Here is a 15,960-nt window from a genome sequence, read left to right on the forward strand (position 1 = left end):
CATTATCAAATTTAATCCACTTTGATGGAAAGGGGATAAATAACAACTATTACAGTTTATCTTTAACCAGCATATGACCAGCAAGAGTAATCTATTATTTTAAATGTTTCTATTAGCAACTGAAGTGTAAGAAATACAGGGTTCCTATATTAAATAGGATGGATTTACCTAGAACACATGAAACAGTATTATTACGTTAGATATTAAAGTACAAGTCAAGTGGCACCTTTAAAATGCCCTTGTGGCTCAGCAACAGGTTGGAGGTCTTAAGGTCACGATGCAGGATCCAGTTGTCATGGAGATGGCGAACTCCTCTTAGTAGTTGAATCATCAGAGTCTTCACTTCACCTAGAGAGAGAGAGAGAGAGAGAGAAAACAGTTGTATTTCCATGTTACTTATAAAACGGCAAATAAGTAAGTAAGTAAGTAAATAAATAAATAAATTCTGAAGGAGGTACCCTACCTGGTAGGAAAGGCTGTTTCATGGTTTCCATGAGACTCTTTAGGTCATGTTCTACATAATTCATCACTATGTAGATCTTATCCATATTACTGCCCACAACTATCTCCTGCAGAAACATGGATTAAAAAAATTAGATATTAAACCTTTCTAATATCAACTTATTAATCAATGACTATATCAACTGTGATTTTATGTAATTATTCAACAGAGGTCAGGAAAAATCTTAAGGTCTAAATAGCTCACCCTGACAGTGACAATGTTGGGGTGTTGGGCCTTCAGGATGGTGTTGATCTCTCGCAGGGAGGTGATTGGAAAGCCCTCTTTCTCCTTCTCCATTTTCAGCCTTTTAAGAGCTACGATTTCATCGGTTTTCTTGTCCTTGGCTCTGTATACCACCCCATATGTACCTTCTTCTATACGGTTCAGACACTGGAATTCCTCCACACTACGGCAACCCTTAAAACAAAGCAGAGATGCAGCGGTCATGTGCATGTTACGGTGAGTGCCATATAAAATTCCCACTACATTTAAATAATGCTTGAATTGGATATATACAAAATAAACATGCATATTTTGTATGCATTGGATACAAAAAAATTGCAGTGATATGAATGGCTCAGTGGTTGCGGCATTGGACTACTGATCGGAAGGTTGGGAATTGAAATACCAGCACCACCAAGCTGGCCCTACTGGGCTCTTGAGCAAGGCCAATTTAAATGTAAATGCAAACACATTTAAATATCACTGATTTGATGGTATTATCCAGCGACTAAAAAAATGTACGGCAGTTTTGGGGACATGATTACTAAAGAGGTGGGCATTTCACAGAAGCCTAACAACTCAACCAAACACACCATCCATCCAACCACCAACCCACAGTAACCCATACTTAGGATCGAACCCAGATCCTTGAAGAAGCAATGCTACCCAGTGTGCTATTATGCTGCCACTTCACAGAAACTTGAATTTTACAATTTTCAATGCCTAGAAATAACTGGTTTTAAACTACACACTAGATTCCTGTTTCGGGAACAATAATTTAAGGTAAATGTCCACAGATTGAAGCATCCCTCTGCTCCATTCACCAGCACTCTGCCACTAGAGCAGTGTCTGCCTACAATCCAGCGCATGAATGAACTAGTCAATCAGGCTCTTAAAGGCTCTAAAAATGCAAACAATGTTAGACTTAATTATTAATTTTTTGTCTACCTGCAGTAGCACCTAGGGACACGCATCCCTACTTAAATGGGCTATTAAAAAAACCAAATACTTCACCCATAAAAAATAAAAGGTGAAACACTAAAAAACTAGCAACAACATGCATCAGAGAAAGAAGAGAGTTGTGGCAGTTATTAATATTTCATTTGTGTCATCGAGACTATACGTAGACAGTACAATGTGAATGGATGCAACTGTGTATGGACAACAGACCAATGTATTTTGTCCAATTGGTCACACTGTGTGGTTTGAATCCAGCTCAACTCTTCCCGCTGCACCGTGAATGAGGTTCTTGCTGCTCGCTATCCCACAAACCCCTAGCACATGCTAGACACCTACTCCTTGTTAGAAATTAATCAATTAAGTGAAATTTCAGGTGATGAATTTCACATGGATTGCAGACCCCTAATGCAGCGTAAAAAACAATGAAAGTAATTGGTTTTGGTGAACAGTCCTGACTAACATGATACAACTGTGGTGAATGTTTGGAGCTAAGGCACTTTTACAATGTTGTTTATTCCAGAGTTAATTATCGTTTCTCTAATAATAATAATAACAACAACAACAACAACAACATGTATTCTAGCTAATAATTTAAATCCCATTGATTGATGTGTACAGTGCAGCAGATTTAATTACGTAAAAACCTAAAACCAATAGTTAAAAAAAAAAAAGTTATTTGCAGTTTAATTTATTTTGCCTTATAGCTATTCAGAAATTCCTCCATTTTAAGTCCTTCCTTGGTGACAGCCCTGTTGCGTACCTGTAAGGCAGGCAGATATTTGGGCAGCTCTTTTTTCAGCTCTACAGGTGAGACTGGTGGAGAATCTGGGACGTAATTTTCCTCTGGTGTGGCTGACTGAGAGTGAGACTGAGGGGTCACGTCTGCCGCGTCTACTTCCTCACCCTCATCTTCCTCAACACTCTCCTCTGAGTCGTGATCAAACCGTGACTCTGGGACTGTACAGAAACACTCGTGTTAATGACACAAAAACACTAAAACCACCTTATTTTGAGCAAACTTTAGGCAGTTATAGGTAATGCCTACATAAAGTTGCTTCTGTTAAATGGGACAATATCAGTTACTCAAGCCAAGGGCGTACTTGCTTTTTCAATATAAAAATTATCAGTTTTTTTTTATGACTGCAAAGTCAAATTTCTGTTGCATTTAATTATTACATAATGCTTATCTACAAATATTGTTAATACTGAAGATTTAAAAAAACGATGTCCACATGTCAATAGAAAAGAAACATGTCGCACTTACTTTTTCACATGACAGATTTGCACTGATTTTCATATTCCCTATAGCAGTGTAATATTTCTGTCTTTCTCTTTGCTTAAATCCTGCAATTATTTGTATCTGGCTTGGTTAAAATTTTTTGCACGACCATTTCTTTATTCTTAAGTCGCACTAAGCCATTGTAATAGCTGCTTTTCAGGAAAAGAGTACAGAGCAAATCTATTGGCCTTCACAGCAGCCAGGACTAAAAAAAGAAGCCCGTAAACTGAAAGACTGAAATGAGTCATATAGTGTCTGGTTTTGTAAGCCCACCCTCACCAGCAGGTATGTGGTTGCCATTCTCTCTTTCGTCCTCCTCCTCTTCTGATTGCTCGTCTTCACTCACGTCTTCTACAAATGATAAAGTTAAACATTTTTAATAAAAACAAGTCACCAATATTAAAAATAGGACCCATATGGATTATTTGTTAACCATTTCCACCGCCATAATTTGAATTGTGTTCAATCTGGTAAGTCAGTTATGTGACTTACTACTGCCAGAAGTTAGTGGAAAAGTCCGTAAAACTGACCTGAACTCTGTTTGCCTGCAAAGGGTTTGGGAGAATGTAATTGAGAGCATTCAGGTCCGAGGTTGGACGGATACTGACCTGCGCTCTGCTCAGATCTTTCAGAGTCTGATCCCGACTCTCCCTCTTCATTTTCCTCACTCGGGCTGCTCGACTCCTCTTCGTCGTCGTCGTCCTCCTCCTCCTCCTCCTCCTCCTCTGAACCAGAAGCTGAGCCTTTAATTGCAAAAGTTCATAACATGCTGATAACCAACCAAAACAGATTAATATTGATTGTAGAGTTTAGTTTCTTGTGTGCATGCATGTATATGCTTACCAATTGAAGACTCAGCCGTACTTGTCTTTCTCTCACTGTCACTGATATCCTGAAGATCAGCCAGTAAATCCTCTTGCTTCTCTTCTTTCACTGACGACAAAAAAACAAAACAAAAAAAAATGTTTATGCCATCAATGCTAGTACTTAAAAAAATAATATTTAAAACTCAGACATCTGTTATATAATGCTTGGCACAATCTTGGGGATGCTTATCACTTTTACAGTGATCTCGCAAAAACAGTGAAGGAAACCGGGTGATCTAATGGCCTACGAGAAGCAGACCGCACAACATACTCCGCCAGTGAGAGAACTCTAATGGCTAGCACACGCCACTAAAAGTGTCTTATTACCACACAAGCGGGCTAGAATGGTCCATTAAGACTTTGAGGAAAAGCTCTGGCCGAAATTCATTTTACAGTGTGGAAACAACCTTATATGCACTTATTAATAGCTACCATTACAGTCGCAAAAGTAGCAGACTACTACTCTTTAAGCCAGCGACTAGACTAATAAAATAGCAGTAAAATATTCATCTGATATCATGTATGTATTTTTATACAAGGTCAATATGATAAACATACAGGGTAAAGTGAAAAGAAAAAGGCTGGGGATGTCATACATTGAATCTAGACCAAATATTAGGTGCAGTTTATCTGGACATATGTTATATAATTATTATTATTATTATTAATAATAATAATAATATCTATCTGGTCTGGAAAATGGTCTACGGTTCCCAAACCCCACCATAGAACCTGCAGTGTCTGAATGTTGGCTCTTTGGTGATGTAATGTTAGCCTAATATAAATACATTTTATACTGTTGAAGGTCCATATGGAGACTGTAGACTGCAGAAATGCAATTATGTAGAAGAAGTAAAAAGAAGACTAGTGCGGTTATGGTGGATTTATAAAAAGGCTTGATAAAAACCACATATGGCGTGGTTCACGTCTTAGACTTTTTCTGGCCGTGATAGCGCGATGGTTAAAAATCTCAAACAGATCATGACTTTAGGATGTAAAAGACTGACAGGATCTAACAGGTGTGCACCTGCGAAAAAAAAGGGGTGGGGAAGAGTGCCACTGCCCTACCACTGCTCCATTTCAGTTCCAGGAAGTATATCAAGAATTTACACAAATTAGACTATTATACTGAAGTGAGCATAGAAAAACCATTATATTATGTGTAACTATTTACAAATAAAAAAACTTGAAAAAACTGCGGTTGCATAAGTATTCACCCCCATTGCTGTGAAACATCTTAATTGGTTCTTGTATAACCAGTTTTTCCTGGAAAGCGCTATCAAAATACATCTGAGACAAAGTTCTGGAAAAGGACTCTTAGGTTTGGATATAAAAAAATATGTATATATCCCAAACTTTGAACATCCAGTAAAGCACAATTAAATCCATTATTAAAAGGGGAAAGGATACTGCACAACCACGACTCTGCCTACAGGAGGCCATCTACCAAAAGTCAGTTACTGAGAAAGGATGGCATTAGTAAGAGAAGCAGCAAAGAGGCCAAGGGTAACAATGAAGGCATTAGAGAGATCCACAACTCTGATAATGCAAGCTGTTCACAGAACAACCATAGCCCAGACATGCCACTTTTCATCAGCAGGAACTCGGAAAAGTGGTCATGGTTGATGGCTGGAACCAGGACAAATACAGGGCAATCCTAGAAGAAACCTTGTTCCAGTCTGCAAGAGACTTGAGACTGGCGAGGAGCTTCACCTTCCAACCCTAAACATACTGCCAAAGGGCCCTGCCAAAACCCAAATCTCAATCTCACTGCGAATATGTGGAAAGACTTGAAAATTGCTGCTCACCAACAGTCTCCATCTAATTTGACAGATCTTGAGCAATTTTGCAAAGAAGAATGGGCAAAGATATTAGGATCCAGATGCACAAAGCTAACAGAGACGTATCCCAGAAGGCTTGCAGCTGTAATTGAGGCCAAAGGAGGGTCTACCAATTATTGACCCAGAGGGGTGAACACAAGCAACAAATATCTGCCTTTTTCTTGTATAATAAACCTTGGTGTCTCGATAAAAAATATTTTGCACATTCAAATAGTGTCTAAATCAAATAGCAAAATCCCAATTTCAATTCCAACACATTTCAATTGTAACGCCACAAAATTTAGAAAAGTTCGAGGGGGTGAACAAGGCTGGACAATGGAGACTTACACTGTGAATTGAACCAACAGTTCTTTCCGTGCATCAGAAAGGCATCGTAATAATACAAAGAGCAAAACATCCTAGGTGGAAACACAATGCAGAACAAATAATCTACACTACTCCAAAGGGTGCAGAAAGTCTGCTTTATTTGAAGATAAAAAGCTTATTTTATAATAAAGCAAACACAAGTAACTACAGTTACTGTTCTTAGCCACGATCAATTGCACTGAATATAATACAACAATATAATCTAATCAATTATTGGAACACGAAACACTTAAATCGGTCCAAATCCTTTAAAAACACATACAGCATAGCTGGATTATTTCTTAAGTCTATGACTGGTTCAAAAAGCTAATTTTCCCCTGGGGAAAAGAGTGTTTATGTTAACATGTCAAAGAATTACAAGGGGCCTTTTTTTCTCTCAACGGTGATTATTCCTTTTCTATATTTGTGATGTGATACGGTACCTTAATGCAACATAGTTTTTTACTGACATTTTCTGGCTGCGTTTAGGAAAATGGAATCAACGGCTCAGATCACTGACTGAATTGCTTTGGATCAACATATTATCAAAATCTCTGCTGCCAAAGCTGACTGACGAAGCTATAATATTAATAGCTATTCAAAGGTTATATTAATAGGCTACAGCTTCCAAAGAATTTGACTAATATAGCACAGGAAGCGTCCAAGAACTATTTCAACTATTCAAATTTTTTTTTTATTCTGTAAGAATATGACATATGTATGCCATCAGGAAAAAAACCGCGACCCTTTATTTCTTGTGTCTCACCAAAACCAGCATTATAATTCATAACTGTTCTTGACCGTTCATGAGGATACCTTGGTTTTTAGTGTCCTTTTTCCCCCGTCAGATTGGCCAGCAAAAGGGATGTATATTGTAAATCAATGTCCAAATAAAGAAAACCAAGTAAACAGGCTTCCCTTTGAGAGAATACGGTGAAACTCACTTTATACAGCATTCCATTATGACTAATAGGACTGTGTTTGGCTTGGTTTAACTGACCTGGTCGCCGTTGTTCACTACTCTCTGGTCTTTGCTCTCTCTGTAAACGAACAGGACTCCGGCTACGGCTGCGGTGCCTAGACTTGGATTTGTCCCCGTAATCCTCCAGGGAGCCGCCCCGGTGGTGGGAAGGGGGACCTGCGTAAACAGGAAGTGCTTATAGATTAATCTAAGATTAATTGAGCAATTAGTCTATGAGGCTTGACGCACTGTAGAATGTGATTATTTGACATAACGTTGAAACCGCTCTATAAAAATAACTAAATTAAAATAAACTGTGCATGCCGTTATGCTGTCATTATAAACAACTACCTTCTCGTCGTGCCTCCCGCTCCTTGCGTCTCTCCTCAGCCCTCCTCTCCCTCTCTTTCTGCTCGCGCTGCTCTCTCTGCTCCTTTTGTTGCTGCTCACGCAACTTCCTCTCCCTCTCACGCTGCCGCTCCAGCTGCTCCAGACGGTCCCTGTGGACGTAACAGGAAAACTGGTCGGTGCGTTGTAATTCATTAGCTCCAATACATCCAAGTGTGTAGCGTTATTAACAACCAAAACTCCCTAAGGCTCTTGAGCCAATAAATCACAAACCCAGAAGCTAAGCGGTCTAAGTCAGTAAATGTAACCCGATCGATAAAAATTTGGATCAGCTTTTAATTTATAAGATGTTAAAATTGATAGAAGATCCTAAATGTAATATAAAGCAACCCGCACTTTTACCAGACAAAAGTTATTAGCATGTAGTAGCCCTCCTCTAGGCATACATCCACCAGAAATTAATTCCAACACAAGTTTGGAAGACTGGAGTTTTGGATCCCCCCCCCAAAAAAGAAAAAAAAAAAGGCTGTCACACATTTTGTTGCTCCCTGTTGGCTAGAACCTGCTTCTTTGGGACATTTATTTACAGTACTAATAAAAATACATTCTGCTAAAAATATACCATCAGTAGACATAAATGAGAATTTGTGGTGAAGTTATCTTGATGTAAGAATTTTGGATTCATGGCACAATAAAAATCTTCAAAGCAACAAAGCAATATTTTAATTTAAAAACTTTTCTTCATCACATGGCTGGGTAATTTAATTTTCCTGTATAATAAGGAAAAACATGACTGTCACGTCATTGATCATGAGAAACTCTTCAGTACCCGCCATGTTTTTTTTAGATTGTTCAAATAATAGCAAATTCAGTGAGCGTGAAAATATGAGCAGGGGTGAGAGGTACAACAGGTTACACATAGAGCAAAAAAACAACAACAACAAAACCTTCAAAATGTTTGTATAAACAAACTTGTATAAAGATAGAGTCAACAATTCGTGCCGTTATTTCTCACTCAAGCACTTGTTCAGACATATTGAGATGACCAATGAAATTTAGACGTCTTTTTTATTTTTTACTAATTTAATAATAATTTCCTATTTGCAGTCCAAAAGTGTAATGATTTACCAAAAAACAATGACGTGGCATCAGATAGCTGTTCATATCAAATAATGTGTAGGTAACTGATTTAAATCAGTTGTTTTGGGGTTTTTTGCTTAAAATAACTGCAACCCTAACACTGCCGAATAAGATATTTATGACAAATAGCACTAGCATTCTTCCTTCTTTTCAACATTTTTACTCTGTTGTTTGCTTTAAGGTCAATGCATCCAGCTTGTTGCTCACTATTCTAAACAAATAGAGAAATCTTTTTGTGTCTGTGTGTGTGTAATCACCTCTCCCTGCGCGAGTGGGCCCTGGCCTGATCCCGGCGCTTCTGTCGATCATAGTCCCTGCGAACTTTGGTGTCGTCCTGCCACTGCCGTTTCCGCCTTTCGTTCTCTCGTTCCTTCTCTTTGTCCTTTACGCGGACGTGCTTTCCTGCTTGGAAAGAACATTTTACTTCACAAAATGAAACAGTCGAAGAACTACTATGTAGTAATCATGGCAACGGTGGCTACCTCCTTCTGCAGAATGGCTCCTGCGTCTCCTCTTATCCTTCCGTTTCTCTTCTTTCCTGTGGTACGCCTTGTCTTTTCTGGACATCTGTTGAGGAGGTTTTATAGCTAGCGATTCATCTTCCTCTCCTCTACATTAAATTGGGAACAACAGTTAAAGTGTAGTTTCTGCCAATATGAGTAGAGTTACAATTACATAACTATACATAATAACTCTTCATGCAGAAACTTAACACCTGTAGATATATTATTAATTGAAACAAATGCAACGCAATATTATATAGCATAATTTCATAGTAGTAAAGGGGTGTATGTGGAGCACCTGTCTTCTGTGGAGTCCTCCCTTATGTATGGAGAGTTGCGTATTGTTATTTCCATCCTGTGGTCCCGTAATTCTCCTTCCTCTGGAGTGTCACGTTTGGCTTCCCGATCATCCGTCTGCCCAAAGAGGAAACAGTTTGAAATTTTAAAGCCCTCTGCTGAGCCTTGGAAATAAGTCAGACTTATAATAATAACTGAGCCTTGAGATTGCAGACTTTAAATAAATGAGATAACGGAGACTAGAGATAAAGAAATGACTGGAGATAACTGAGCCTTGAGATAACTGAGACTTCAGATTGCAGACTTTAAATGACATAACTGCACCTTGAGATAACTGAGACTTGAGATTGCAGACTTTAAATAAATGAGATAACTGAGCCTTGAGATAACTGAGCCTTGAGACTGCAGACTTTAAATAAATGAGATAACTGAGCCTTGAGATAACTGAACCTTGAGATGACGGAAACAAATGACTAGAGATAGCTGAGCCTTGAGATAACGGAGAATCATGACTTGATATAAATGAGATAATGCACGTGAGCTTACTTAAGCTTAGCAATGACCCATGTGTGATCCAATGATCAATCAACTACTGGCAAGGCAGTTGTTAAACATGAGCAAAAAGATTAAAGAGTTATCTCTTTAGGTAAATTTCAATTTTTCCAATAAATAAGCTATACCTAAAGCACAAAACTTAGCCTACATTTTTCACGCGCTTAGGTTCTGTCTTCTCCTCAAGCTCTCGTCTGCGTTTTTTCTCTTGTAAAATTTCATCGAGTGTTTTAACCTTCCAGGTGTCTTTTTCGTCCCCCATCAGCTCCAAGTCACAACCAGCTGCAAGAAAAGAGCAAAAAACCAGTGATACATGGGAAATGGTTTGGTATCGGTTGCAAAATCTCGGTGCTCAGTAGCTGTTTAACTTCTTTCTCTGCGTGTTATTTTCTCTGGTTTATAGTATGTCCTCCTTTCTGTCCTTCTTAACTGATTAGGAGATGCTCACAGCAGGTGCCTATGTTTACACTATCGGTAATTACGAATAACTCGACAGTTTAGTGTTTAATACTGTATTCAAGAGCATAAAACTCAACTAAGGTTTAGTCTAACAACTTACAGCAGAGGGTTTGGGCCAGTGTTGAATTAAACCTTTCATTATAAGAGTTAGGGAGAGGAGAAATATGGGACAGTGAGACTTGAGAATGTCAGGCCGAGTATTTTACCTTACGGAAAACACAGTATAATATTTGACACTTTTAATCATTCGTTGAACTTTTGGTCATTCAATGTTCAAGAACACCAAGCAATTGTTAAAACAACAACAACAACAACAAAACCCCAAGCTAATAGCGCTAACATTTTAGTCACTAAAACCTGTTTTCGTGTTACTGCCAATGCTACGTTTTATTCAATAAGACTTTTTAATAAGAAAAAAAAAACATGTATGTTTTCCTGAAAGTAAAACAGTATTACAAGCTTTCATAGTTGAACAAGAGCAAAAACACCAGACAAATTAAATGTTCTAAATAAAGTTATATACGTACACACACACACACACACAAATATATATAAAATTAAAAACAAAAACAGGTGAAAGGTTTTAAACAGTATACTAAATCACAGATCTCAGGGAAGCTAAATGAATAAGGAATAAGAATAAGAAGAGACTCTTCCAGCATTAACTAACTCACTAGCTCTGAAAAAGGGATCTGTGATTGTTTAAAATTTTGTTGCAGTGGTGAAAATCACAACCTACCATTATCAAATAATAATTATTATTAAGAGTTTATAGTTATTAACTAGATGGACTGGACACGTGAAATAAATGGCGGTAATACAAATAGTGCGGACTTGTATGTAATGAACTCTGCTGGTGGAAAGTTCACGAACAGAAACCTCCACAGCTCCAGTAAACACACACTGAAATAACGTTAAATAATTGAAGATGTAAGCGAGGCTTATTTTACACTTAAAGGGCTGGCAAGAAAATGTGCCATTTTATAAGAATCCAAATCCCACCGTTAATTCATTCATTTAGCCAGCTAGCTACTAAAGATAACCCGGATGTTTCGGAGAACAGCTAGCTAGCATCCAGGCTACTCGCCAAAGCTTGATTTTTATTAACTTCAATCCAACATTCAACAGTAGCATTAGCTGAGCTAGTACACGGTAAACAACGTTGCGCTGAATCTCCAAAAGACTCCACACACAATGCAAGTGCACTTCACAGTGTATGCTGTGACAGCCTAGTTAGGGCACTAGATGTCTACGAGGACGCTATTTGATACGTATCCCGTTTTATTGCCAGTCTAAAATAGTGGAGCAGCGGCTAGCCAGCTAACCTAACTCACAAGATATCGTTAATCGGTCGTTCGCTAACTGGATATCAGCCAAACATATATGTGAACATGTAATAAAGTATTTTAGGCTATATCAGAAGTAATCTAAATTTTTAAAAAATATATATATATAAAAGTATAACGGTATTATTTCAAAACAGCGTACAAACCTGAAAGTTACTCGGCGCGTTTTCAAAATACCGGAAAAAAAAATACTACGGGCTGCAGTCTGAAAGTACTTCCGGGTAACAGACAAGTTACTAGATCGTTATTGCCATCTAGTGGACAAGTTTACGTACTCCGAAACTGTGCCCTGTTTTCAGAATCTGCCATTTTGTAATGCCCTCCGAAATCATAGTGGAGGATATCAAGTGCACAGTTTTAATCCTATTATGCACCGGGATAGGCAACGTACTATTTGCGCCCTCAACCTGTCTCTGAGGAATTACTATGTTACTATGGCAACGTCCCTACAGACTACTCCCCAGACTCTTTAAAAACGAAAGACGGGTTACTGTTACCACTCTGAAGATGATTATTTCCCATAAGAGCACACCATAAAATATACCTTTGATTCCTCTTAGACCACAGCAATGTGTCAAAAATTACAATTTACGATTTAATAATGAAAGCTAGCGCTTGCTTTTTTATCCATTTTTGGTTACATTTAATGTTGTCGAACACCCATGAAACCGGTTCTTTTTATCATGCTATTAAGAGTCACAAACACCTCATCATCGGCTCTTTTTCTTTCTCTTTCTTGACGTTTCTTAAAATGGCACTTTTCCATGTCACAGAGGAACCAGAAGTCCTGAAGACTTTCATGTGGTGGAAAACCTATTGACTGTTTTCAGTAAAAAAAAAAAAAAAAACAAAGCTGACACTCAACACGCTTTTCATAAATAGCAAACAAACACCTCCTTCATTAAAAAAAAACAACACTTAATAACAATATATATCATAATATGAATGTATATATATTTTTCTTTGTTAAATACCAACACATCCTTTTATTTGTTTGTTTGTTTGTTTGTTTGTTTATTAGTTTCAGATTATGTTAAGCGTGCACCATACAAGGACCTGTGCATGAGTTATTATAGAAACAACTCGTGAATTGGACTCTCTATGTCCCACTCTTTTTTTGTCCCACGAGCTTCCGGTCTCAAACTGGTTCCATGAGCATGACAGAGTTCAGTGAACCTCAACAGCCTGCGCAGTCTCCAGACCTGAATTCAATAGAACATCTTTGGGGAGAATGTGCAGCTGAATAATCGTCAAAAATTATGTGATTCAATCATGTATATACAGTGGGGTCCAAAAGTCTGATACCACGTTTGAAATTTGGGATATTGTTTAATTTTTCATTTAAAATTGGAAATAAATAAAAGGTTTTAGAATTGTGAAGTATTTCAAAACAAATAAAGTAAATATTTGATTCTAAATTGAAAGATTCTGCACTAGTTCTAGGTCCCTATTTAAATGTAAGCAAATGTGTGAAATCGACTGTGTTAACTGCTTTGTACTAAAGGTCAGATTTTAAATAATTTCTCCTATTGAAGTGCGTGTTCAGAAGACACTCCAATGGATTTGATCTGAAACGGATCATCAGGTTTTGCACAAACTTGTGGCGTCTGGGTCAGCTCGGGCAAAAAGTGGACAAACCAAATACTAAGAAACTCTGAAATTCATATAAATATTTCAAACTTTTCACTCAAGTTGATACCAGTAATATAATTTGTAATGGATGCTGTTGTATTAAATTAGAAAACATTGCAAAATAGAAGCATTTTCATTAGTGGTCTCAGACTTTTGGACCCCACTGTATACACACACAGTGATGGGAAATAAGTATTCAAACAGTTTTGCCTCCAAATTTACACACATAATGTCTTATGACTTTATACTTATAAATATGAATAAAAAAGTATGCCAAAAAAGCAATAGCTTCCACTCTTCTTGGACAGCTTTCTACAACATTTTGGAATGTTCAGCCAAAAGAGCATTTGTGAAGTCAGGCACTAATGAGGAGGTCTGGCTCAAAATCAGCATTCCAATTCATCCCAAAGGTGTTCAGTGCAACTGAGGTCAGGGTTCTCACAGTCCCACAGTCAAAGTCACAGAGATGACATTTTTTCTCTCATTCTCATGTTTGATGTGAACATTAACTGAAGCTCTTGACTGCATGATTTTATGCAATTGCACTGATGCTACAAGATTGTCCGATGGGATAATTGCATGAATTTGTAGGAGTACAGGTGCTCCTAACAAAGTGTTTGGGTAGTGTAGGTATGCATGTATGTATGTACATACAGTCATGTGAAAAATAAGTACACCCTATGGAAATTGTTGCCTTTTTTGACATATTTGGATATGCAAACATTTCTGAAACAGTGCCTATTAATGAAGCTGATATACAGTGCATCCGGAAAGTATTCACAGCGCTTCACTTTGTCCACATTTTGTTATGTTACAGCCATATTCCAAAATGGATTAAATTCATTCTTTTCCTCAAAATTCTACAAACAATACCCCATAAGGACAACATGAAAGAAGTTTGTTTGAAATCTTTGCAAATTTATTAAAAATAATAACCAAAAAAAAAAAAAGCACCTGTACGTAAGTATTTACAGCCTTTGCTCAATACTTTGTTGAAGCACCTTTGGCACCAATTACAGCCTCAAGACTTTTTGAGTATGATGCTACAAGCTTGGCACACCTATTTTTGGGCAGTTTCTCCCATTCTTCTTTGCAGGACCTCTCGAACTCCATCAGGTTGGATGGGGAGCGTCGGTGCACAGCCATTTTCAGATCTCTCCAGAGATGTTCAATCGGGTTCAAGTCTGGGCTCTGGCTGGGCCAATCAAGGACATTCACAGAGTTGTCCTGTAGCCACTCCTTTGTTATCTTGGCTGTGTTCTTAGGGTCATTGTCCCGTTGGAAGATGAACCTTATCCCCAGTCTGAGGTCCAGAGCGCTCTGGAGCAGATTTTCATCAAGGATATCTCTGTACATTGCTGCATTCATCTTTCCCTCGATCCTGACTAGTCTCCCAGTTCCTGCCGCTGAAAAACATCCCCACAGCATGATGCTGCCACCACCATGCTTCACTGTAGGGATGGTATTGGCCAGGTGATGAGTGGTACCTGGTTTCCTCCAGACATGACACTTGCCATTCAGGCCAAAGAGTTCAATCTTTGTTTCATCAGACAAGAGAATTTTGTTTCTCATGGTCTCAGAGTCCTTCAGGTGCCTTTTGGCAAACTCCAGGCAGGCTGTCATGTGACTTTTACTGAGGAGTGGCTTCTGTCTGGCTACTCTACCATACAGGCCTGATTGGAGATGGTTGTTCTTCTGGAAGGTTCTCCTCTCTCCACAGAGACATGCTGGAGCTCTGTCAGAGTGACCATCGGGTTTTTGGTCACCTCCCTGACTAAGGCCCTTCTCCCCCGATCGCTCAGTTTGGCCGGGCGGCCAGCTCTAGGAAGAGTCCTGCTGGTTCCAGACTTCTTCCATTTACGGATGATGGAGGCTACTGTGCTCATTGGGACCTTCAATGCTGCAGAAATGTTTCTGTACCCTTCCCCAGATCTGTGCTTCGATACAATCCTGTCTCGGAGGTCTACAGACAATTCCTTGGACTTCATGGCTTGGTTTGTGCTCTGACATGCATTGTTAACTGTGGGACCTTATATAGACAGGTGTGTGCCTTTCCAAATCATGTCCAATCAACTGAATTTACCACAGGTGGACTCCAGTCAAGTTGCAGAAACATCTCAAGGATGATCAGTGGAAACAGGATGCACCTGAGCTCAATTTTGAGTGTCATGGCAAAGGCTGTGAATACTTATGTACATGTGCTTTTTTGTTTTTTATTTTTAATAAATTTGCAAAGATTTCAAACTTCTTTCATGTTGTCATTATGGGGTATTGTTTGTAGAATTTTGAGGAAAATAATGAATTTAATCCATTTTGGAATAAGGCTGTAACATAACAAAATGTGGAAAAAGTGAAGCGCTGTGAATACTTTCCAGATGCACTGTACTTGAACAGAGGAAAATTTAACATTTTCAATCATTTATTCAACAGAAATATCAATAGATGTGATATTCTCCTGTGGAAAAAGTAAGTACACCCTTGGCCTCAGAAGCTAGTATTGCCCCGTTTAGCAGAAATAACTTCTTGTAGGCGTTTTGCATAATTGTCCAGCAGGTTTGCTGGAAATTTTTGACTCTTCTATGCAATATTATTTGAGTTGCAAGATGTTTGAGGGTTTTCTTGCATGCACTGCCCGTTTCAGATTTCGGTTTAGATCTTGGCACGATGACACCACACACCTCAATAACAAAGGGAACACCAGACACTA

At 38.4% G+C, this 15,960-nt stretch overlaps 1 protein-coding gene across 7 annotated transcripts in view; it reads right to left on the reverse strand.

The window, feature by feature from the left end:
* Positions 1-12,743, reverse strand: part of cdk11b (cyclin-dependent kinase 11B) — a 25,025-nt gene extending 12,282 nt beyond the window's left edge. For 2 of the 7 annotated variants that reach the window (XM_053624629.1, XM_053624630.1), the window contains exons 1-14: positions 11,768-12,735; positions 9,968-10,098; positions 9,266-9,381; positions 8,947-9,074; positions 8,722-8,869; positions 7,328-7,476; positions 7,016-7,153; positions 3,807-3,896; positions 3,572-3,706; positions 3,237-3,314; positions 2,445-2,641; positions 707-919; positions 464-569; positions 227-348 (exon numbers count right to left, since the gene is read on the reverse strand). In XM_053624629.1, the coding sequence (XP_053480604.1) occupies positions 227-348; positions 464-569; positions 707-919; positions 2,445-2,641; positions 3,237-3,314; positions 3,572-3,706; positions 3,807-3,896; positions 7,016-7,153; positions 7,328-7,476; positions 8,722-8,869; positions 8,947-9,074; positions 9,266-9,381; positions 9,968-10,078 (1,731 nt within the window). In that variant the 5' untranslated portion in view covers positions 10,079-10,098; positions 11,768-12,735. Of the gene's footprint in view, positions 1-226; positions 349-463; positions 570-706; positions 920-2,444; positions 2,642-3,236; positions 3,315-3,571; positions 3,707-3,806; positions 3,897-7,015; positions 7,154-7,327; positions 7,477-8,721; positions 8,870-8,946; positions 9,075-9,265; positions 9,382-9,967; positions 10,099-11,767 lie in introns of all 7 variants that reach the window. The other 5 variants (XM_053624633.1, XM_053624631.1, XM_053624628.1 and 2 more) reach the window with 5 other exon arrangements.
* Positions 12,744-15,960: the final 3,217 nt, after the last annotated feature.

The sequence above is a fragment of the Ictalurus furcatus genome, chromosome 5, assembly GCF_023375685.1.
Source record: "Ictalurus furcatus strain D&B chromosome 5, Billie_1.0, whole genome shotgun sequence".
Classification (NCBI taxonomy): domain Eukaryota; kingdom Metazoa; phylum Chordata; class Actinopteri; order Siluriformes; family Ictaluridae; genus Ictalurus; species Ictalurus furcatus.